The 25,197-nt window shown below is 36.1% G+C and overlaps 1 protein-coding gene across 4 annotated transcripts in view; it reads left to right on the forward strand.

The window, feature by feature from the left end:
- The window catches only part of LOC135154797 (protein scribble homolog), a 33,225-nt gene extending 10,793 nt beyond the window's left edge, over nucleotides 1-22,432 (forward strand). Inside the window, exons 5-15 of one of the 4 annotated variants that reach the window (XM_064102863.1) lie at nucleotides 125-208; nucleotides 2,116-2,298; nucleotides 5,662-5,764; nucleotides 7,128-7,249; nucleotides 10,353-10,466; nucleotides 11,405-11,653; nucleotides 12,542-12,757; nucleotides 16,170-16,259; nucleotides 17,202-17,279; nucleotides 20,503-20,744; nucleotides 21,057-22,432. In XM_064102863.1, the coding sequence (XP_063958933.1) occupies nucleotides 125-208; nucleotides 2,116-2,298; nucleotides 5,662-5,764; nucleotides 7,128-7,249; nucleotides 10,353-10,466; nucleotides 11,405-11,653; nucleotides 12,542-12,757; nucleotides 16,170-16,259; nucleotides 17,202-17,279; nucleotides 20,503-20,744; nucleotides 21,057-21,063 (1,488 nt within the window). In that variant the 3' untranslated portion in view covers nucleotides 21,064-22,432. Of the gene's footprint in view, nucleotides 1-124; nucleotides 209-2,115; nucleotides 2,299-5,661; nucleotides 5,765-7,127; nucleotides 7,250-10,352; nucleotides 10,467-11,404; nucleotides 11,654-12,541; nucleotides 12,758-16,169; nucleotides 16,260-17,201; nucleotides 17,280-20,502; nucleotides 20,773-21,056 lie in introns of those variants that run through there. The other 3 variants (XM_064102874.1, XM_064102856.1, XM_064102865.1) reach the window with 3 other exon arrangements.
- The last annotated feature ends 2,765 nt before the right edge of the window (nucleotides 22,433-25,197 follow it).

Here is a 25,197-nt window from a genome sequence, read left to right on the forward strand (position 1 = left end):
CTTTAGGCAGTAAGTTTTGAAAAGTAGCCCCCCCCCCAAATTTTTTTTTATTTGTTTGCCTGCATGCCGATATTGTGTCTGTCATTTAATTTGTCTTTTCTGTGACCTTGTTTGACCCCTGCAGGAAGTTCCACCAACGGTCGGTTCCTTGAGACATCTTAACAACTTCAACGTAGACCGAAACAGATTAACCCAGCTACCTGCTCAGGTTAGTACTTAAAGGGGAATTTCATTCTGACGATATTTTGCAGTAATATTATAGAAATATATTCAATTCAATTCAATTAAAAAATGGTGCTTGCATTGATGATCATACAGTATCGTACATGAATTGAAAAAAAAACATGTTAACAGAAATCTTGGCACATATATGATTATCATAATAAATAACGTTTTTAAAGTTATACATCCAAAAAGCTAATGTTAAATGAAATGCATACAGGACAGTGAATGAATATAAGATGATTTTAAAAACCCAGCTTACTTAAGAGGAGAGGGGCATTCGTGCATAATGTTGATGATGACAAAAGTGACTGCATGAAAGGGGGGGGGGCACCATTGTCCATCATATTGGTCAAAGTTTGATAAAATCCCCAAATCAAATAATTTTTAAAAAGTTTTTGATTTGTGATGTCATATGCCAGCAACTCCCTATATTTTCATTGAATTTCTTTTTTAAATGGAATACAATGAATACGAATGGTGTTGAAATTTGCTTGCTAGATCCTAGATCATTAGTTTTATTGGGATTTCTCCTTAAATTGTTTCCATTTGACATTTTGGAGACAGCTTCCTTCTATTGTGACGTGCTGTCATATATATACACACAAAGGAAGGAATGACCCAAACTTACTTCCAGGGAGGAAATTTCATACAAATGGATCTCATTTGGGATTTACATTGGTATATTCTCTTGTTGGATAGGAGATCTATGTGATCACCTCATTTTCAGTCTGAAAAACAATAATGCCAGGGGTATTACAGAGAAATTATACACACAAAGTATTGATATTCAGATGCAAGATTACATGTAAGTGAGGTTTAGAGGTGAAAGGAAAGTGAAAGAATTAATATATGTATGAAGGGATTAGTTTAAGACATTGGTTATCAGTAAAAAGGTCTTTTAAAATATTGAACTTTGATGTGTGTTGTATTTAATATTCATATGGATAGACAATAAAATAAATTGTAAAGATATTTTCAACTTATCCGTGACTGAAAATATCATGATTGAAATCCCAGGGAGATAAATGTGACACATGTTAGTTTATGTACTAGATTGAGTTGGTGTTTCCGGTCATATTACTTTTCACTTTGTTTGAAGCACTGAATAATGATTTGTAGGTGTAATGTTTTCACGGCTTAATATCACAGACACAGGTAACTAATGCTACCTTGCAGCTCAAATCAATGTTCATTGTCAATATTAATGCCTTTAAGGCTATAATTAAATTAATTCACTTGATAAATTGAATAAAGAGATAATTTGTCAGATTTGAGGAGGAATATCATTTCCTTTAGAGAGATAATTAACTGGCAGAACCTATATTTACCAATCTGTAGGGTCCTGTAACATAAAAGTTAAAATCGATTTTTCAACTAAGCATATGTCCAATAATTGTAAGTGTAATGGTAAACGTTGTACTAAAACACAATCAATGATTAATAGTATGTATATCACTTTGTTTCACCACCTCCCCAGATTGGAAAATGCGCATGTCTTGGTGTCCTCTCTCTCTGAGATAAAAGACTTGACCAGAGAATGAATAGATGAAGAGATAAATAATCAGATTATAGAGGGAATACATGTATAACCTCTTTGATTAACAAGCAATACCTACATGTATATATTTCTAATACACCAGATTGGGAACTGCATATGACTTGGCGTCCTCTCCTTATGAGACTTGACGAAAGAATGAATAGATGAATGAATAAAAAGAGATGTATTGTCAGAATATAGGAAGAAAAATATAACATTTTTCAAGAGATCTATGAAATTTATATACCTATGATGATAATAGTTGCATTTATATTTTTATGATATTGATATTAATACTTTGTTTCAAAGTGCTTTGCATTGTGATTATAACATATATATTTCTCGTACCCCAGATCGGGAAATGCACACGTCTCGGCGTCCTATCCCTCCGAGACAACAGACTTCTTCGTCTCCCGCCCGAGCTGGGTCAGCTACGAGAGCTTCACGTTCTGGATGTATGCGGTAATCGGCTGGACTGGTTACCCATCCAGCTGGCAAATTGCAACCTAAAAGCACTCTGGCTCTCAGAAAACCAGGTAGGTTCCACTTACTTGCAGGGCTTTCCTTCACTGGAGGTAGTGAAGTTGATTGCCCTCGTTGTCCACCTTGACTGCCATGCTGCCCTCAAAGTCCCTATTTGCATTAGTGGTTCTAAGGCGATCCCCCCCCCCCAAAAAAAAAATCCCTCAAGTATGTTCAAGATTCTTTGATTGGTCAATATATGCATACAAAGAGAGTTGATTCCCAATGGCTTTGACAAAAAGTATACATAAAGATGGAAAATACAATATACCATAACATTATAGAAAACAGTACATAAAACCCCCATTCCACAGAGAGCAAGACCTCTGAAAGACTGCTGTAAGACCATAAAACTTGCCTGATCTTTCAAGGGTCTTTAAACGAACTTTCAAAGATCTCTGAGGTCTTTCACGATTCCTGATGAATCTTTCAGTGGTCTTCGTAGCCCTTGAGATTCCCAAAACTTTTTGAAATGGTTCAAAACAGTCTTTCAGCGGTCTTTCAGGAAAATGGTCTTTTGGTGGTCTTTCAGCAGTCTTTCGATGAACTTTCAAATTTCTTATTAGTCTTTCAACAGTATTTCAAGACTTTTGCGGGGATCACAGTAAGACTCATTAGAGATCATTGAAAGTTCCGTGAAAGATCATTGGAAGACAAGGAAAAGTTCATGGAAAGAATTCTCAAAGATCACTTGTTGCATAAAAGATCTCTGAAAGACCATTGAAAGATATCTATAGGACTAGTCCAAGTCCAGTAAGACAAGAAGTATCAATCAGTCTTTCAGAGTTCTTTGAGGAGTCTTTCTGAGCCATTCCACAAGATGACAAATTTCAGTGATTTTGGAGACTGCTTTAAGACCTTGCCAGGTTTTGGCCTTTCAAAGGTTCTTCAAAGGTCTCCCCTCTGTGGAATGGGCGCCTTAAACTTTCTGCAATAACTTTGATACCCCTAAATCTCATAATGCATGTGTGTGATGATAAGGTGGCTGTATGTATATGACGTTATGTGCATGTTTTTACAAGAATATTTATTAAAATTTACGTAGGCCTTATTTCGTGGCCAGTGCCATTTTGCTGTAGGACACATACTTTTTTTTAAACACAAATGGGAAAATGAAAAGGCTACCAAAAAAAAAAGGAAGGGCACAATCTAAGGGGGCATCGTGGACAATCGAGAGGGCACCAATAACATTACCCCTTCATGGCCTTGGATTATTGACTTGTTTATCCAAAGGGTGAATTAAAAACGAGCGAGAAAAAGAAAAGAGCGATATGTAAATATCACAATTTCAACATTCCTGCTATATTGCATTGCATAATGCAGACGCGACTGCCAGGGATGTTTCACTTCTCTACAAAAAACAAATCAAAAATCTTGATTGAGCGTAACTAGACCAATGGCAAGCCATGTTAACATGCAAACTAAGAATTACCAGCTCCAAATTTTCTTGAACACCCCTTCAACTTAACAAGGTTTTTCAATTATGTAGTTATTAAATGTACATTTCAAAGTGTATTATGTACCTTTCAATATGTACATGTTTGTTTGTTTGTAATCTTCTTAAAGGTATGCTAATCACTCAGAAGGTCATCTATAGTGCATTTGCATGACCGAAACATAAACACACTATATACCTGACCGTCTGCATACATGTCTGTGTATGTGTAAGGGGCATTACTACTACCATTGCATCCTGTGAAATATAAATCCTTTTAATTAACTCTCATTTCCTGGGTTGCCACCACTGAATGACCTGAGATTAATTACTGTCGTGATTAGTCTGCGATGGTGGCAGGTAATGTGAATTGTCACTTGGGCTTTAATATCGCGCTTTGCCCAATGCCTTGTGCCATTTGGTCATTAATATGCAGTTGTGTGTACAAAAAGTTCATATTAAATATATTGCCATTTGGCCTAATTGCGACCTGCAATGTATGTGCATATGTGGGTGGATGTGGTTGTGTGTGTGGGTGTGTGTATATATGTGTGTTTGTAATAGTTTTCCATTCTATTGTTAGCATCTTAACCTTAAATATATTTATTTTCTCTCCTTTTGTATCTTTTTGTAGATTAGTATGTTTTATGTTAATAATCATAAGTATTCCAGGGCCCTACTCACAAGCTTTGCTTTTAAAGGGGTCCTAAAACCAATTCGGCTATGCTATAATCTAATTGATTTATGTTTATCTACTCATTTACATGTATGTATATCTATTTTGATTATGATGTGATGTTTTTGGTTTTTGGTTTTGAATAAATAAACTTGAACTTAAACTATTTCCAGTTATGCTATGCTCACTTGGTCTGTCTGAGTAAACAAACTGGTCAAAATCCAGTCGGTCATTAGAAAATATGACAGCTCGTCCAAGTGGTCATTAGACCAAATGGTGATTGGATAAAAACAGTGATTGAACTAAATTGATAACTGACAATATCTTTCTACACATGTAACTAGTTCTTTTGTATTTTTGTAAGCATGTTTAATTTTTATCAGCCTTTTCTTATACTGTCATGTCAATGGGCTAAGTGGTTTTTTTTCTGTGCCACAATCATTTATGTGATTTCATTTTATTACATAACTGTTTAATAGGTATACCTTTTTTAGGGGTCATGTTAGAAATGCAGAAATTTGTTAGAAATTTACCAAGAATGTTTTTACTCTCAACTTAATCTTAACAGTAAAATTTATATGAGGAACATTGTTTTTCTAATTAAAAAAAAAATTCATCTTTCAGTCCTTTCCTTTTATCTTCCCAAACCTCAAAATATGCTGATGAAGGTACCAATCACAAATCTTTGTTCTGTTAGAACTGAATGAAAATGTCAAATCCAAGTCCCCATGACACTTATTCAGAATCAGCAGGAATCAAGCAGAAGCTGAAACAAAAAAAAGAATATTTTTAAAAATCTAGAAATTTTTAAGGAGGAACTTGTGAATTCACCAAACTGGAGTTGAAATTCAGTAAATTGACCAGGTGAATCACCATACACTAGTCAAAATGAACCGCAATGGAGTCAGATTGATAATTCGTGCTACATTCTTGGACATTCTAGGCGCATTCTAAATATTCTGAGTGCATTCGAAATATTTTTGTCATTTCTTTTGGCCGTCCCGAAGGTTTTGGTCATGTTCAAAACATTCGAGGGGTATTTTCGAACGGTGTTCGAAGTAGATTTAAATGACCAACTGGTGGTCGAACAATAGTCCTTTCATTCCGGCCGATTCTGCTTGATTCGGAATAAGTGTCAGTGATGGGGGCTTTACTTTCAATGCAATCTTAGCAGCAAAATTTTTCTGAGGATTGTTGATTTTACGTACAATATACCTCGCCCCATTTTCATTTTTTTGAAAACATTTGTTTGTCTTTGTCTTGTAGTCCCAACCTATGCTGAATTTCCAGACCGAAGAAATAGGACCACAGAGGCTGAAAGTCTTAACGTGTTTTCTTCTACCACAGAAGGGACCATCAGAGGGAATGGGTAAGCATTCTATCTCATGATGCCTCTCCTAACCCAGGAGTGAAATAGACCAAAATCAAAAAGATTTAGAATTTTCAAGATTTTTTTTTCTTTTTTTTTTCTGTTAATCCCAAGTACAAACCCTAAACAGAAAACAGTGCCCTTAGAAACACCAGTAGTAAGCGCCTTATAAATGTTATGTATTATTATTTTATTATTCAAGATAATTTTGAAAGTGTAAGTTCCTATATCAACCAAGATAAGATATCATACATGTACAAGTATAGCGATCAGACTTCGCCAGTAAGCATGCATATTTATTTCCCCTTTAAAAAAAAAATATTGATGGGATCCACTATCACTATCACAGTTTTGAATCCAATTTAAGATATTGTTACTAGTATAGCAATGTTTTTACGGACGAGCTCCTTCAAACTTAAAATGCTTTAGTTAAATGTCTATAATCCAACACATTATCTTCGTTCACACAATAAGAATTTATCAATCATATCTCTAATATCAAGTAAAATATTTGGTTAATTTCCAAATTCCCTGGAAACTGTTGATAAAGTAGACACATTCGAGCTGCTCTTCAAACTTTCTTATTAAAAAATGTACCTCAATTCACCAAAGTGAACTCGGTAACTTATCTTTTTCTCTTCTTTGTATTCTGAAGTGCGTAGAGATGTACAGTGTACATGTAGCTATATTTTGTGATGTGCACTATATGCAGGGTTTCCAGCCCATCAGGGAAATCAGGGAACATTATTTTACTTTTTGCCAGTCAGGGAAAAATCAGGGAATTTGATAAAAAATACCTCAAATCAGGGAAAAAATGCCTCAAATGAGGGGAAAAATCAGGGAAATTTGATCAGCTTAAAAGTCGAAAGCACGGTAGTCAGTCAGACTCTGTTATATTTTGTTGCATATCAAAGTGGCGTCTTTAACATAGTGTGTTGTAATTTAATGATATGTACTAAGATTGCCTTGAATCAACCCCTTTCTGTATAAGGTGAGGAAAGGATGGCTGTATGGGGAGAAGGGAGGCCATTACATGCCTGCGTAATAGTACTAATCACTTTAACATTATTGTTTTTATACTGAAAATACATGTAATTAACTGCAAAAACTTAGAAAGCATGCGAAACTGGAATGGGTTTAAATAATTATCAGGGAATTTTTAAACTTCATCAGGGAAAAATAGGGAATTTTGTTTTCTTGAAAAGCTGGGAACCCTGATATAAACATAGGGTATTATCATTAGTATTATCATCAATTTCTTGTCATTTATCAGATATTCTGACAGATAATGACAATCTCTATATTGATGGTGATTATTGTTAGGATCCACTATAACATCAATTTCTTGTCTTTTTTAACTCAGATGTTCTAACAGATTATGACAACTTGAACATCGGTGCCCTGGACACGGATGCAGTCAACCTAGAGGGTAGAGCCAGGATGGCCATGTTCGCTGATGGAGTCGTTGATAATGAAGGAAAATCAGTAAGTGAAAAAAACAACAGGAATTTTCATGGAATTAAGGAGTTACGGCATGATTTTACATACATCATCGACCAGGGTAGAATTTCATGATATGACGTGTCAGACGTTTGATCTGACAAGTCCTGTTTTGTCTGACAGTCACTGTAGTAAGAGTGCTTCTCAACCAATAAAATTCAAGGAAATGTTACCGATCTGACAGCTTGTCAGATTTTAATGTTGATGAAATGGTCCCGAGGGGAGCGTCCCATCCGACAAGTTGTCAGATTTCCTTGGTTGTAATTGGTTGAAGAGCAATCCTATTATAGTAACTGTCAGATAAGGCATCCAACAAGTCCTTTCATGAAATGCTCACCTGAAATTGGAATTTATGTTTAAAATATATGTTTTGCCTTCGCATTTTATTTCTTAGTGTTGAATTATACCAGAGAGTTCAAAAAAAGGAATTTCTCTGTATTATTTGAGCAATGTATGTAGTGTGTTGATGGATTGCTCATTTAGACAATTCATTTTTAACTTTTTGATAACCTCCCCAAAATATTTTAGAAGATACTATGATAATAGATGTCGTAATCTCCAAATTTTGTTAGATTTTCATTACTTTACCAAGAGAGGATATATTATGGTACAAAAAGAACGAGAATGATTCATAAATTTCAAATGATTCATTCCTGTAGTAAATAGGTTTGTTGCCAATGCGTGCTATATTTTGTGATAAACAGTCAGCTCTTTGTTATTGGGACCTATTTTAAGAATCCATACTTTATTGCAGTATCAGGTGGAGAAGCGCATAAGTAGACACACACCCTTGAGTGAAGCTAATGGAACATAGAGAGAGAATGAGAGAGAGAGGGGTGGAGGAGGACGAATGAGAAGAGAGAGTGAGTGGTTGGTCAAAGTAGAAGAAGGGAAGGATGAAAGTGTATTAAAAGAGCATGACAGAGAAAAAGAGAGGTAGATAGATAAAGAGATGAGAGAGTGAAAGAGAGTTTGGGTGTACATGTATGTGAGAGAGAGTGAGAGTGATATAGAAAGATAAATATTCTTTGTGGTTTGCTATAATACATGTCATTCTTCTTTCCTTAATCCAATTATGAAACGATATGCAAAGGGCATTATTTTGTTTAAAGAGAGAGAGAAAGAAGAGGAGGACAAGTGCACGAAAGAAGAAGTAGTAAAAGGAGGGGGGAGTTGCATACATAGGAAGGGGGAGAATTTCACTTTGTGTATAGTAAAGCTGAGAGTGAGAGGCTTAGTGTGAGAGTGGGAAACAGTTATAGAGGGACAAACAGACAAAAAGAACAAGAGAGAAAGAAATAAAGAAATAAAGAAAGAAAGAAAGAAGTCAAGTGAAAAAAGAAAGAGAAGGACCATAACGTTGTAGAGGGAAGTACATGAGGGAAGAAGTTCACTTCATGTGTAGTAAAGCTGAGAGTGAGATAGATAGATAGATAGATAGATAGATAGATAGAAAGCAGAAAGAGCAAGAGAGAGAAAGAGAGACATAGAAAAAGAAAGAAGAGGAAGAAGTAAAGAAGGAGTAGGACAAGGTAGAGGGGAATACATAGGGAGGGAAGAATTTGACTTTATGTGTAGTATTATAGCTGAGAGTGAGAGAGAGAGAGAGAGATTGATCAGCAGACGAATGATCCCTGTGTGTACACGGCCGACGTTCGCGTGTGACTCACAGGATACTGATTGACGATGTCCGCCACATGCCTCCTATAAATTCCAAGCAACAAGTTGTTTGACGTGGAAGATAATCATTAAAACCCCCCTCTTCCTCAAATGAAAGTCCTGATTTACTGTGTCTGGCTTTGTGTACACACGTACACTGGGTTGAGTCAATCTGCTGATGTAAAGCGATTTAGTATTGTCGTACCCATTATGGTGATGTCATAGATGCAAGCTATTTTTGTCTCTTTGTTTATGAGGGTATCATATAGGTCATGGCTGTATTTCCATTCCCAGCTGTACAAATATAGCAATGTGCATGTCTGATTATTTGAGCAAAGCTGAAATAGGCAATGAAATTATGGAATAAAATATAGACTAAAGGATATTACTTTTCAGACATGTTTACATAATATTTTGAATGCTTCACAAAGTATTATAGAGGAATTAATCTAAGAAATGGATTAGATACAATTCCTTAAGAAATGAACATGCAAATGGGTGTGTATGAAACAAAATAGATTGATATTACTTTATATATTTATTGACTCACAACAGATAGTGGCTTATTCTGTAAACAATCACAATGGAATTGTCATACATCTACAGTTTATGCTAATATTATTCAATTTGGGGACAATTTGTAAAAGGTAATTCGAACCAGTGTTGCTTTTTTTGTTGCTTCGAGTGTGTATATATATATTTATTATTCAAATTCAAATTTATTTGCATGTTCATTTCTTAACTCTTGCTGCACTGATGTTGCAATTTTGCATATTCGTAAAATTAAATTCAACAATTGTTATTATTTTTTTCCCTTACCTTAATACCGGGGAATGTGACAAACAGCTGTAGTTCTTGGGAAGCATCTATTCCATAATAATCAATATCGATGATGACATTTTGAACTCTAAATTCAAAGAAAGTATCATCAGTACGATTGTCATTATTATTCCCCCCAAAATTAATTCAGCCTTCAAAGAGTTAAGGAATAAATAACACTGTCAAAAATATTTAATGCTGTCTGAAATCCAAACCTAGCTGTGCCAGAGACTGATGGATGTATTGGGTAGTGTGTCAAATTAGCATCCTGTAAAGTTAAGTCTTGTAATAACAAATGCACCATATCTTTGACAGATTTACTATCAGCCAATCAAATTGAAGGATTTCAGTAGCTTTAAACTAGTATTGCAAATATGTTATTATAACAAGTTTATGAATTGGTGGTGTTGGGGGGGGGGGGGAGAAGCACCAGGGGCCCGTAACACAAAACTCAGCAATGATCGTAGAACATTTTTCTACGATTGATTGCATTGACTACAATGTAAAATCCAGTGTTATCTGTTAAGTAATCAACCATGTGTTGGTTAATTCCAATTATGGTCTGTTCTTGTAGACTATGTAATCACTTTTCACATGTTATTTTCTACAGACGCCGTTCTCAAGACAAGACACACCCCACCCCAAGGATCTCAAGTCCAGACATCCCAAGTACTTCCAGGTTAAAGAGGGTGGCAAGTCAGAAGATGAAGCCGAACCGACAGAGGTATGTAGATTACAGGGTTCCATGACATGGAAAATCCACATTTTAAGCCAAACATAAAAGCCAACATCCAAAACTGAATAAACTCCAATCTTTATATTCACATTGTTCTAAACTAAAAGCTCTATTGCAATCGTAGCTCTAACCTTATGCCCTCTGAGATATTGGCCCAAATTCAAAAAGATGGTTTTGAAAACCCACTGTTGAATCCATGGTTTATGCAGATTTCCTGTATAAATTACGCTTAACTTAGCGCGTATCGGGCGCATGTATAAAAAAATTGTCCAATGCTGATGCGTGCTTTTGTCAAAGTTTGCCTGTTACCATGGTTAGATATGCTATTTATTCATGAGTCCACTGTTTGAACAGTGTACTCATGAATAAAATAGCGTGACTAACCGCGGCAACAGGCGTCAATTTGGCGCACTGTTACAAATGTGCGCATCAGCATTGGACATTTTTCAATATACGTGGTAAAATACGCGTAATTTATACAGAAAATCTGCATAAACCATGGACTCAACCGTGGGTTATAAAAACCACCTTTGTGCATTCGGGCCATTTAGCCCAGCAAATGTCGCAGGAACAAATGTCTTGTCACCAGATTTGGGATCAAATCTAAGTAAGTAAGACCCCCCCAAAAAAAGGAAATAAAAAGCAAACAACAACCTAGCATGCTTAGTTTCCTTCCTGTTCGGGGGGACCCTGGTCACAATTCACCTCACCTTGTGTGAGTGCTGCACAATGTGGGTGAATTTCTTGCTGGAGGAAGACACGCCATGGCTTGGAATCGAACCCACCTCCCTCAGATTGAAAGAGTCCTAACCACTAGTTCACAATGCCCTCAGATATTTGTTTCATAAAGGTGTCCCACTCCATTCCTAGATGTTTATGTGAAGGTAGATTAATTTGAGCATTTCCTTTATTATTTATCGGGACAGAACGGTGGGGTAGTCTTAGAGAATGGACACACGGTGAGCCCCCACGTGGAGGTCCAGCAGCAGTACGTCTCGCCCGTCGCCGAGGGCAGGGGGGTCTCGTTCGACAGCAACGTTGCACCCACCATCGCCGTGACGACATGCTCTGCCCCTGACGCAGAGACGGGAGGAAGGTCAGATCTGGTAGATGGGCTAGAGGATAAGCTTTCTGTGGATGGTAGGACAGGAGGTCTCACACCCGAAGACTCGGATGTAAGTAACATTGCAAGTCCATTCCTCAGTGTTTCAATTCCCATAGCTTATGAACTAATGGGTGTTTCATAAAGCTATTTGTAAATTATGACCAACTTCACGAACGATTGGTGAACCTTTCTTAGACACTACATGAACCAGTTGTTCATAAAGTCTCTCTTAACTTATGAACAGCTTTATGAAACACCCACTATAGATCATGAAGTTTGAGTTGTTAGTGAATTAACCCATTCTGGAAACCTTGATATCAATAAACTTTGCTGGAATATTAAAACAGGGAGAATTTAATGTAAGTAAAAATGAATGAAGAACTGGGAACTCTTTCCAGAAAGTTGTCAGTAATGACAAGTTGTCATTATCTGACAATTACCACATTAACATTCAGACACCTTCACTTCTCACCACCCATCATTACAGACCTGCCAACCAGTACGTTTTTGGTGTGTTTAGTACGTTTTTTTTTAATTATTTTTTTTACAAAATCGTAATTTATTGAGAAAAATCATCTCTATATGTCTCTATTTCATAAAACTTACACAAATATGGTTATAAGATCAATGTAATTTCAGGTAACTTTTTTTTTTCAATCATTTTGTTAAATGCAGCTTGAGCACCGCGATGAGCGAGTGCACCTCGCATTTTATTATGAAATACACTTTTTTGGTGAAAAATACAGTTTTTTATCACAGAATACAATTTTTCATCCCCAGAGGTTGGCAGGTCTGTCATTAAAGACCACAAACTTTGATAACCATCCCTATGGAAAATGTATCAAACCTATGAGTAAAGACCATCCCTTTACAAAGATGGACCTTATGTATAAGTTTCAGTGTACAATTACGAGAAAGGCTGATACAAGATGTCATTCAAATTCTCTTGATCTTGTAGAACGATGGGGACAGGCACGTGGGGTTTGCGAGCGACGTAGAAGACCAGCTGACGTCGGAAGACATCAGGTTACATCGGCGAGACACGCCGCACTATCTCAAGAACAAACGGGTAGACATGGTCGGGGAGCCGGACGCGGAGACAGCGGCGCTGTTAGAGAAGGTGATTGCTAGGAATTCAGTGAGTTCGGTGGGCATGGACACCCAGGAAGAGAAGGTGAGAAGATGGGTGGAAGATCGAAGGAGGGAGTTGATGATAGGGATGGATGAGTGAGGAAGGAGGGAAGGAATGTCATCAGTAGGAATTGAGTAGACTTGTTTGGCACGGACAGCAAAGAATAAAGGTTAAAAGATTGTAGAATGAAAGATGGAAAGATAGATGGGGGAGTTGAAGATGGAGATGAATGCTGAGGAAGGAGGGAATGTCATCAGTAGGAATTGAGTAGACCTGTTTGGCTTGGACATTGAAGAATAAAGGTTAGAAGATTGTAGCATGAAAGATGGAAAGATAGATGGAGGAGTTGGTGATGGAGATGAATTAGTGAGGAAGGAGGGAATGTCATCAGTAGGAATCGAGTAGACCTGTTTGGCATGGACATCAAAGAATAAAGGTTAGAAGATTGTAGAATGAAAGATGGAAAGATAGATGGAAGAGTTGGTGATGGAGATGAATGAGTGAGGAAGGAGAGATATTGTGATGGCTGAAAATGTTATAGGTAGGAATTTAGTAGACTAGTTTGGCGTGGATATACAAGAACTTCGGAAGGAAGGGGGTTGAAGTATGGAAAGATAGATTGAGGGAGTCGATGATGGAGGCGAATGAGTGAGGATGGAGATATATTGCTTTGGCTAGGGTAAGTTATGGATAGGAATTCTGTTGACTTGTTTGGGCATGGATATACAAGAAGAAAAGTTTTTCCAAATAGGAGAATGAAAGATGGAAAGATAAATGGAGAAACATTGGAGGTGATGGAAAGAAGAAGAGAGAAAGGGGTTATGGCAAGAGAATGTTATAGGTAGGAACTCAGATAACTTGGGTAGGCATGGTCACTCAATAGGAGGGATGAAAGACGGATGTGTCGACGATAAAAAAAGGAAATATACAACCTGGAGGTAAGAAAATTGTAGAATGTAAAAATTTTAGATGATTGAAATCATCGCATCGCAAGAATATCTAAGGGACGGTCTAGGGAATTCATTTGACCGTTGGGCATGGATGCCGAAGATCTGAAGGTTAGAAGGTGACTGTGAAATGGAAACACCTATTTGTGCTCTTGAACTTATGCATTTTCACAATTTGAACATCCGGTTTCTTCCTTTTACATCAAACTTGAAGATTTGAAATAGTACGATGTGATGAAATACATGCACGCTTTGCTTTTCTGCTTGCATTTGTTTGAGTTTCCTTCCTACTTCGTATGTATGATTGTTTAATGTTGTGACTATCAACTTGTTAATGATGCTTATTAACGTAATGTGCTTTATGATTTTTTGTTTACTTCTCTTTCACGCATCCCGTTTCCGTAGCCAATCTCTATTTTAAAACATTCCAAACGTTACATAGCCGCTCAGCGTACCAACAGAACCAGATTAAAGTTTGGTAGTAGAAGCATGAGAGAGGTAGATTCATGTTGATTGTGTCGTACCAACAGGGAAACAAACACATGGGCCCCATTACGTAAAGCTTAGCGATCGATCATGGGGCTGTTTTTTGCAATCGATCATACTCAATTATCAATGTATTAATGAATGCAATCAATCATAGAAATCAACCTCACAATTAGCAGCAAAGCTTCTTGTTACACGGCAATGGAATCAAGGATGCCAATTTTGAGATGAATGAAAGAATTCTACCTTTTTAAATAAATTTCGGACCTTAAGAATAACTTGTTGTGTCCAGCAGAGCCCCTTTTGAAATGAATTTCCTCCTTTATCATCAGTTGAAAGAGGCTTCCTGGATCCAGTGACACGATGCCTAGTGATTGATCTTAAAGATGATTTTGTATGAATGATTGCGTATAAAGACCAATGTAAACAATCATTAAATCAGACCTACGATCAATAGCTATGCTTTGTGTTAAAAGGCCTTTGTGTATTTCACAACCTAGGTGTATTTCACTCGTCGTTGGTGGTCAGAAATTCTCAAGCATGCTCACACTTCCTGAAATCATTTTGAGAAGAAAAAAATGTAATTTTTGGTGGGGCATATCCTTTCAGAATAATTCAAGTTTAACTTTTCAACCTTACACATTTGAAATATTTTTACGCAGTAATACACATGGTTTTGCATTTAATGAATGAAAGAACTTCATAGTCAATAGATTGTTTATTCCTTGCATGGGTATTATGCTTTAAATTTGAATTGACAAAATCAATTACTCCCTCCCAAAGCAATATTGCATGAAATTTCTTCCTCATTAATTTCATTTTAATAACTGGTGAATTAGATAAGATATACATATGTTGCAATATTTTGCACAGTTGTGTACTATCTGGTACGTTACATAACAGGAACTGTAGTTTGTTACTGATGAACAAAAGTGGAAAGGGTTACTTTTTAGCTCACCAGCCAAACTTTGCGATATTGTAGTACAGGCTGCACTGGACCTTATGGGAATTTCATCAATATTTTTTTTAATTGAGTTTTCCAGGGAATTAATGAATATTTGGGAGTCAAATTTGTTCTGACCCCCCCCCCTTATTCTTAGAAGGCAAAACAAACAATTGTATGATTATATGTATCTTTGACTCAGAATTCTTATTACACCCACTCTTTCACTTTCTCAATTGTCACACAATCCAGTTTCTTGATATTTCAGTATAACCCTTTACGAATCCTAATCGGGATTAGAAGAGTGCATGACATGGATCTGATCGATTGTTTTGTGAACTTTAGTCAAGAAAGTGGGCTGCATGAAAGCACTTTATGCAAACAATGCACCAAACTCACAACATCGTATTTTCTTGAATGCCTAGAATGGATGGCCTGTACAACTATTAACTTATGCAATCATTCATTTTTATGAAAGGATTATGTACATCCCCCCCAAAAAAAAAATCAGGAGAATTAAATGAAAATAAAATATTGATGCAGTCTGTTAACTTTAAAAATAATAGTCACATGAATTAAATGAATATAAATTTATTGTATTAGTTCTATAGCCAGGGAAATTTGACGAGGAAACTGCATACTTTATTGTGCATGATTGAGGCTACTTCAATCTGCAGTCTATGCTATAAAGATTTTGTTGGGCTAATTCAGTCGATGCAGTTTACCATGTGCATGTATAGTACTTGTCCCTTTCAGTCTATGTATTACAGCTTGAGTATTGATCAAAAGGAAACTAAAATCGATTGTAAAACAAGAGTGTAAATTAGCCGGTCACAACAACACCAAGATTGGTTTCGTTTTTCATCAGTAGACATGTTTTCTCATGGTGGAGCAAAACAAGGAAGAAAAAAAATTGGGTTCTTTTAGACTCCTTATAAATGTAGGGATCTTTTGGAAAGGCTTGGCTTAGACTACCACTCTCAATATGCCATGCTGAATGTTCAATTGTCTTTTTTTTCTTCATGTTTGAGAGTAGAATGCCTATATAAGCGTGTGTGATTATTTGCTTTATTTTCAGATGGTGATAAACTTCAGCCGTGATGGCAGTGGTCTTGGTATTAGTATAGCTGGTGGGAAAGGATCCACACCTTACAAGGGAAATGATGAGGTAAAGAAAGAATTGTTAACCACTGGCCTGTATTCTCACGTCAGGTTTGATTGATCATGCAAATAAGTGTACGAAATTTGCCCTAAATTTTGTTTTTTGTGTATGTTTTTGCCTTTAAATCACTTTACATTGCAAGTAGAATGTAATTTTGGTTGAACATATCAGTTTTTACATTTCTAACAAAAATCTACAAAAAAATTGCCAAAACATAATTAGTTCCCCATGTGTTTTATTGTTTTTTTAATTATTTTGTATGTATTTGTTTTTTCAAACGTTTTTTTTTTTATTGAACTTTTTCGGGGACCCTTTTGTGATCATAAATACCATTAAAGAAATTCAGCGAAAGTAAAAATAATCATACATTTATAATTTTTTGTTAAAAAACACAATTTGCATTGACTTTGTACACGGAATCACGTTTTAGAGCAATTTTGGAACTGACATGCGCTTACAGAATATTGCGTAATTTCAGAACCTTGTACCCGGGAGTCGCAAATTTGGTCTCAAAAGATGCGCAAGACTTGAAAGTAAAAAGTCAGTGAGCGCCACAGTTACAAAAATTTTGTGCGGCGGTGTAGCGACGAAATTTGTCTACCCAGTTTAATAAGGGTTCAACTCTGGTTTAACTATGCACAGCCAAAGTGCAACAAATCTAGAACGGTACAGGTCAATTTATCAGCTCAATTGACACTCAAATATTTCAGAGCTTTCTGGAAGTAGTATCTTACACAGTTTTCTTCACTATTAAAGGATGATGAATGAGCATGGTTAACATTGGAAATATACAATGTAAATATATTTTTTTGATTATCCAGGGAGTGGGGGATGGCATACATTGAATTATAATTTGCTAACATATTGATATGATTTTTTTAAAATCACCGACATTCAATTGTGCCTAATATTGTTCCTGATTTTTTTTCTTCTCTTTTGTATTTGCAGGGTATCTTCATTTCCAGGGTAGTAGAAGGAGGAATAGCAGCCAAAAATGGTCTCGCACTAGGCGACAAAATTCTAACAGTAAGTAACTTTTCCTCATTTGTTGGAGCCATTTGTGCTCCTTTGCACATTAAAATCCCACTGCACTATTCATCTAAGAGTAGGGGGAAACCCCCTGGGTAGTGGTCCACCTGCACAGACTCCCCCAATCAGTTTTATCGGGAGGAGAGAACTGCGGGTCATTGTGATTCAGTTCGCTTTTTGCCTCCCAGGCACAGGTGATGCCAAACAAATAATAGGAAATTCAAAATGAAATAATGTACATGCGGGGCTGTCTCATAAAGCAATTCATACCATGACTTAAAGGGGAATCCAGCCTTGGCCATAAAATGTTGTGTTGGGAAGGAGAAAAATAAATTAAACAGAATGGTGAAAGTTTGAAAGAAATCGGACAAGGAATAAGAAAGTTATAGCTGCTTTAAAATTGAGATCACTAATATAGTATGTAGATTTCAAATTGGCAACTGGGTTAGTAAATTATGACAAGGGGCAAGGACAACTTTCCCATAGGCCATGTACTTTATTATCAGGGATTTGTGGTTTTCTCCTAAGTACCCATTCCCCTGGGGCAGTAACCTAAATATAATCCAGGTAGTGTATTGTTTTATGTCCTCATGAAAGAAAAATATAACTTGAAATAAAACCTTTGGAAAAAATGACATTTTAGCCATAATATGTATTGGAGTACATGGAAGAGTAGTCCTTGCCTTACATCACTATGACATCCCATATGCGGCCAATTTGAAGTCTCCATGGGTATAGTGATTACCAATATTTACAACTTTTAAAAATTCATAACTTTCTTGTTGTTTGTCCAATATCGTTCAAAATTTCACCTATCAACTTGTCTGATTTTTCTTTTTCTTATAAAAACAAGTTTTTGTTTGGGTTGGATTCCCCTTTAACATAGGACAGGTGACCTTGTCTCGTGCCAAACGATATTTCCCTATGTAGCTAATTTTGCACCTAAGAACATGTTCCAGGCATGTGTACGGTTGACTTGACTTGACGTGACGTGACTTATAAACAACATCTCTGTGAAACTCCGACTAGGATTGTTACTGAAAAATGATATTCTTGATCCATTCATTTCAAGGTGTCAATCTACACCTGCCATTCTTCACCCAGGTGATAAATGGGTACCCTGAAAAATGCAAAAACATCACTATAGTATGCCTAGCAATTGAGTTTGTAAGCACTTGCTGGAATATTCCCCAGGGAGTGGAAATTAGTTTATATTTGGTGTGGGCAAAGCAGAATCCAGCAATTGGGGTAATAATACATGTGTAAAGCACTTAGAGATCTATGTCTTTCCAATGTTTATAACTGTTATATAAATAAAATGTGGAATATTATTTATTTTTAATGTAATTCATAAATAGATTAAAAGAATTAAAGCAAGCAAAACTTCTGTGTCCATGTCCGACAATCACCGTAATCAAAGTAGATCTTTAAAATAAATGTAGTTGCAGCAGTGATTTTATGTCTTTAAAATCAAGGTTAATTGGACCCATTTCATTGTAGACTTTAGACCTGGCACATTTACATAAACCCAACTTTGTTAAATCTTGAAATTAAGATTTAAAACGATGGTTTATTTCCAAATCGTCTAATGCCAATTCGTCCAATTGCCAACTCGTCTACTATCATTTGGTCTACCATCAGTTCGTCCACTCACCACATGGTCTACTTTCATTTAGTCTAATGCCATTCCGTCTAATAGCCAGTTGGTCCAATAGCCATTTAGTCCATATACCATTTGGTCTAATTAAACTTAAGTGTTAATTGTGCAAAATGAATGAAAAGAAAATGGGTATTAGACGAAATGGTAATCAGATGAAGTGTTGATTGGACCAAATGGTTATTGGCCCAAATGGTTGTTAGAAGAAATGTTAATGGACGGAATGGCATTAGACTAAATGAAGGTAGACAATGTGGTGATTAGACGAGTTGGCAGTGGAAGAATTGGCACTTTACCAAAACGATCACCAACTCCGATATCTATGTTTGATACGATTCTATTAAATTCAAATGGCCGGCGGCTTTCATTGAGAGTGAATTACTATTTGCTAACCCCAGACTTTGTGAAAAGCAATGAAAATACCTGTAACAGAGACATCTTTAGGGGGAGAGCAAACCCAGTGTCTCGGCGAGAAATACTTCGGCCAAGACTGCTGAGCCCCTGGAACTGTCAGGCCAGGGAATAGTGAGATAATGACTTTACCATTAAAACTGCATTAATAATAATGATAGCTGGATTTATAAAGCGCTTTTTGCCTGAGGATACAAAGTGCTGCTATTTATTACCCTGACTTTATCTCGAGCTACCATCACCGGCGCTCAGTTTATTCAAGGAAATAATCCTGCCGGGTACCCATTCACCTCACCTGGGTCGAGTGCAGCACAGTGTAGATCAATTTCTTGCTGAAGGAAAACACGCCGTGGCTTGGATTCGACCCACGACCCACCATTTGAAAGGCGAGAGTCAGAACCACTAGACCACGATGCGCCAACATCATTTAAGATCATTAGGCATTGTTTAGTGGCTTTACAATGACAGAACTGCCAACTAGTCCTGATTTTCAGTATTTGGTACTGAAAAATAAGAAGAATACTGATGGTTTCATGAAAAAAAAATACTGATTTCTAAAGTTTCAGTTTTATGTGTTACCCATTGGTACTTCTTTGAAAAAAAGTGATTTCCCAACCGAAATACTGATTTTCAACTGTTAAACTACTGAAATGTTTTAACTCATGTTGGCAGCTCTGTGCATACCTATGCTGGTCATATATCTTGTTCTACTCTGGGCGATTTATATCCCAATGATAAGGTTCATAAGGTAGTATTTATTGTCCAAATAAAGAAATGGAAATTTGCATTTTCACATGGTATCGAACCTATATAACATAGCATGGAAAATTAACATATTTACAGAAAATCAAACGATCACATATAGACAATTATGATATACCAATATACACGTGCATAGCATTTGTTATTGACATTGAAATTGGGATTGAAATGAAAATTGGAACTGAAAGCAAGATATTGGATATTGAAATGAAATTGAAATTCGAATTAAAATTAAAATGAGTACTATAAATCTTCATAGCATTGTCCAATTGTAATTGTTATCAGTATTTACATATTACTATTTCTATTGTCAATATTGTTGTTGTTTTAAAAATAAGAAGAATGATGTCAAATTCCCTCAATCTGCGAATCATATTTGACCTATTTCAGGTAAACAGCACCAACTTGGAGAACGCAGATCATCTGGAAGCGGTAGAAGCACTGAAGGCTGCGGGGAACAGCATCCACATGGTGGTCACCAGGGAGGTGCTCGTATCCTCTGAAAGCAAAGCTCAGGAAAAACAACCCCCCTCTCTGACAATGGAACCTTCCTTAGATGAACACGGGGTGAGTATGTGCACCGCCTTTCAATCGCAAATGGGAGCAAGTGTGACAGTGAATTCAACTTTAAGGCCCGTATTCTGAAGTCGGGTTTAACTTAAACTTAGGTTTAAAGTTGTGGTTTAAGTATGGATAGCCAATTGATACATAAATCACTAGCAGTAGAGATAACATATTTCAGCTCATTTGGCTCTCAAATCATTCATAATTGTCTATGAAGTATAAATAGATGATTGTCTTCACCATCGATGAATCAGGAAAGAGCACGGTAAGCATAAGAAACATACAACTTAACAAAAAATTTGACACTTGGCTTCCCATAATTTTAGCACAGAGTTAGACCATGGTCTAAGTTAAACCTGACTTCAGAATATGGGCCTAAGTGATTAATATTCTTCCCATTTCTACGACAGTTTGCTTGTATTTTGAGCCACATTTTAGGCATGGCTATATCATGCTAGGAGATATATTAGGCAAGACATCAGACTTTGTAGGCAAGACTTCAGACTGTTTGCTCGCTGGTCATGGATTGCGCTATCAATTACCGGTGGTGATCGGTGACATGTACTTCACATGTTATCACCACTTGTGATAGGAACCATATTTTATGCTCCTCACTGACTGCAGAAGCTAAAGGTTAAATAGGGTCTTTGGATATTGAATCTCTTTCTAAACTTTTTATAAGGTATTTAATCATATTAGAATTTAGGTACACTTGTTAGATCACCAGGTTTGATTTGGGTACATGTATGTCATAATTAGCTTTATTCATAATTCCACTTTAAAATTCATGTGTAACTTAAACAAAAAAGATTTATGAAATAGCCTTCTTTGGTGATTACATCAATGTCTGCATAGTTTATGACCTGTAATGTGGGATTTTAGGTGAACAGAAGCAAAAATAGTTTGACGAGACAATAATTGTAACATGCATTCTGTCAGAAGATGAATGAAGAAAAGGAATGATTTATGAAAGAAATAGTTTGAATGAATATTTAGTCTGCATGTGCAACCCAGTTAGTGCTTTGTATGTGGTCAAACTCATGAAAAGTCCTCGGATTGGTTTTGCATGATGAATGATCAGTTTGTGCACTTTGGTTTCGAGAGGTTATAGAGAAAGTGAATATTTCAGGGAGGATGTTTTATACCTATGCTTGATTTAAAGGCAGGGTTTGAAATAATAAATACAACCTGTTCTAAAATATCAGAAGAGGTGGAAATACGAGTATCAAAATCACAACAGAGTGTGAAATGAATGGGGGTAGAACAACAAGAATGAGACAAACAAATTCTGTAAAAAAATGGGGAGCAAGCCTGGGTTATTCTATCCTATTTCTTTACACCTGTACATTTAGAACAAGAATTTGTTTATTGTTCTCAGCCTAAAATGCATGGTTTGGTGTTGTACACAGTGCAATGCGCATGGACTTTAGGGCATGATGTGTTATCACTTCTAGATGCTTGGCTCACACCTTTGAGATAGATGTCTGTGAAATACATGTAGCTCGCAAATCCAACAAAAACCATGTGGAAATGATCTTCTGTCAGAGAGAAACGCTGATAATAGTTGTCTTTTTTTATTGGTCCTTTATTACAGAAACATATATCGCAAATCAATGGGGGTTGGCTGTGAGAGAAAATAACAAAGAGAAGGCTCACTTATTTATTTTCATTTATTTATCTTTCTCCAAAATATCATGCAAAACCAAATAGAATCTTTAAGAAAATAGGGAAAAATTATGAAATATTACCTTCTATTAAAAAAAAAATCAGGGCCCTGTCTTACAAAGAGTTATGATTGATCTGATCATCTTAAACTATATGGAAATCCATCAATGTCATATTTTTTTCCTTCAGGATATTGTCCTTTGTAAACAAAGAGAAGCACACTGAAATTTTAAAGAAAATGAATGTATGATTATACACCACATGCAGAATGTATTTTGAACAAACATGCAGTTTAGATGTTGATGTTGCTGGTTTTCCATAGTTGCGGTTGATCGGATCAATCGTAACTCTTTTTAAGACAGGGCCCTGTACATTTGATGGGGTTTAAAAAATATGAAATAAAATGAATTATTTTTTATGTAAGTGGGGATAGCCTGTTTGTAAAAAAATTCTTACACAACAAACAATATTAATTGTTCATATTTATGTTGCATTGGACAAAATGAAAACCACAGCTTTCAGAGTGCTTGTTTTTCATTGGATTGTGTGAGATTTATGTTGGTGTCGTAATTGTTGTGGCGTATTTCCCTTGTTTGCGTGATGTGTCAGTTATTCCTCTATTCAATTTCTAATTTTTCTGCACACTTTGGCCTGTATTCTTAAGACTGAGATAATGGTCTAACTCTGTGACAAAATTATTGGAAGCTGAAAATGTGCAAACATGGGCCCGTATTCTGAAGTCAGGTTTAACTTAGACCATGGTCTAACTCTGTGCTAAAATTATGGAAAGCCAAAATTGTTAAAAGTTTCTTTACAATGTATGTTTCTTATGTCTACTGTGCTCTTTCCTGACTCATGAATGGTGAAAAAAGCTTTTTTATTTATCCTTCCAAAACAATTTAAATTATACTTTTAGAGATTTATGCGGCTATTGGCTATCCATAGTTAAACCACAACTTTAAACCAGAGTTTAAATTAAACCTGACTTCAGAATACGAGCCATTGTATCTAATGTTCTCTGTCCGCATGCTGTCATGGCGAAGAAAATTAATTTAGTTATTATTCCCAGGCAGTTATGAATGATCTGGGTGACAGATGAGCTGATAAATCATACCTGCACTCTTAGGCCCGTATTCTGAACCCGGGTTTAAATTAAACCCTGGTTTAAAGTTGTGGTTCAACTATGGAGAGCCAATTGGGGCACAAATCCCTAACAATACGCATCCAATTTATTAACTTATATGACACCCAAATTGTCTTGGAATGATAACTGAGGTAGTTTGAAGTATTTTTTCTTCATTACGAGAGCAAAATGAAACAAACTAGTAAACATATGAAATATACAATATAAACAGAATGTAAGAATTTTTGGGTTGCCCATAATTTAAGCACAGACTTAGACCATGGTCTAAGTTAAACCTTCAGAATACGGGCCTTAGAGATTTAACCACAATTGGCCATCCATAGTTAAACCACAATTAGACCAGAGTTTTAATTAAACCTGAGTTCAGAATATGGGCCTATATGCTTGCTCAATTATACAAAGTTATCAGTGAAATTATCTCATGAATATCATAGGTTTAAATGTAGGGATATGTAATACAAATCTTAACGATTGATCAGATAATTGTGTGTAAGTAGCTAGGTAGTAGAATATTCAGGTACACTACATTGTGTATATATATATATATTTGTGAAATAAATACATATATACCAACTATACAAGATAGGGTTGTTATAAGGCATGATCCTTTCACTATCCTCTACTTGATAAACAAAGGATGTCAAGGGTACATGAAGGTCAATTATTGTTTGATCTTGTTTTTATTGTACAGTTATTGCTTTTATCTAGATTCTGATAAGTCAGGGATTACTGTGATAATATAATGCCCATTTGAATATCAATAAAGAATTATTTGTAGACTTATTTTGTGGACTCACAGAGTTTTCATATACATATTTTCTCTTTTGGCACCTGTATCTATACACATCTAATCATTCACTCTTTACACATTTGGTCTTCATGCATTGGTAAACTGTATATCCTTTAACCTGTATATAATTCATTCATGTACTAGTATGCTTGCTTCTGTGTATATTATATTCTCCCGTCTGGTATATCATAGCATGAAATAGCCTTTTAACAAGTTTTCCTCATTACCTAATGACAAAAATTAGGGAGTGTATTGTCAGGGTTCCTTTTTTTGCTACATGTACAAGTATGCAGATAGACTGGATATACTTTTCAAATGTGTAGGAGGCTATTGCTCAGCAATTACACATTTTCTCCCCGAATCCTTTGGCACATATTGCTAATTTTCTATTTATTTATAGTTACACATGTATGCGAACGGTTTCCTTGTTATTTTATTGGGTTCCATTCACTCTTATTGGGGGATTTCTATGGAACGCGGAAAGGCTAAAATTTGATCACTGTCACTTTTGATTTGATGGACCTCCGTACCAGCCATCATCAAATCAAGTGCAGCCATCAGTAAATCAAAAGTGGCCATCATCATATCAATTTTCAGCATCATATCCCTCTGTACCAGCCATCATCAAATCAGTTTCTAACATCAAATCAATGTTGTCCTTTCGGCGTTCCTGATGTGCGCGCCAAAAGGACACCTGTAAGTTGATGGCAGCCACTTTTTATTTGATGACGGTTACTTTTGACTTGATGACGGCCACTTTTTACTTGCTCTTTATTTGATGACGGTTACTTTTGACTTCATGACGGCCACTTTTGACTTGATGGCGGCTGCTTTTGATTCGATGATGGCTGCTTTTGATTTGATGATGGCTGCTTCTGATTTGATGATGGTTGCTTTTGATTCGATAGTGGCCACTTTTGAA

The sequence above is a fragment of the Lytechinus pictus genome, chromosome 1 (genome assembly GCF_037042905.1).
Source record: "Lytechinus pictus isolate F3 Inbred chromosome 1, Lp3.0, whole genome shotgun sequence".
Taxonomy (NCBI): domain Eukaryota; kingdom Metazoa; phylum Echinodermata; class Echinoidea; order Temnopleuroida; family Toxopneustidae; genus Lytechinus; species Lytechinus pictus.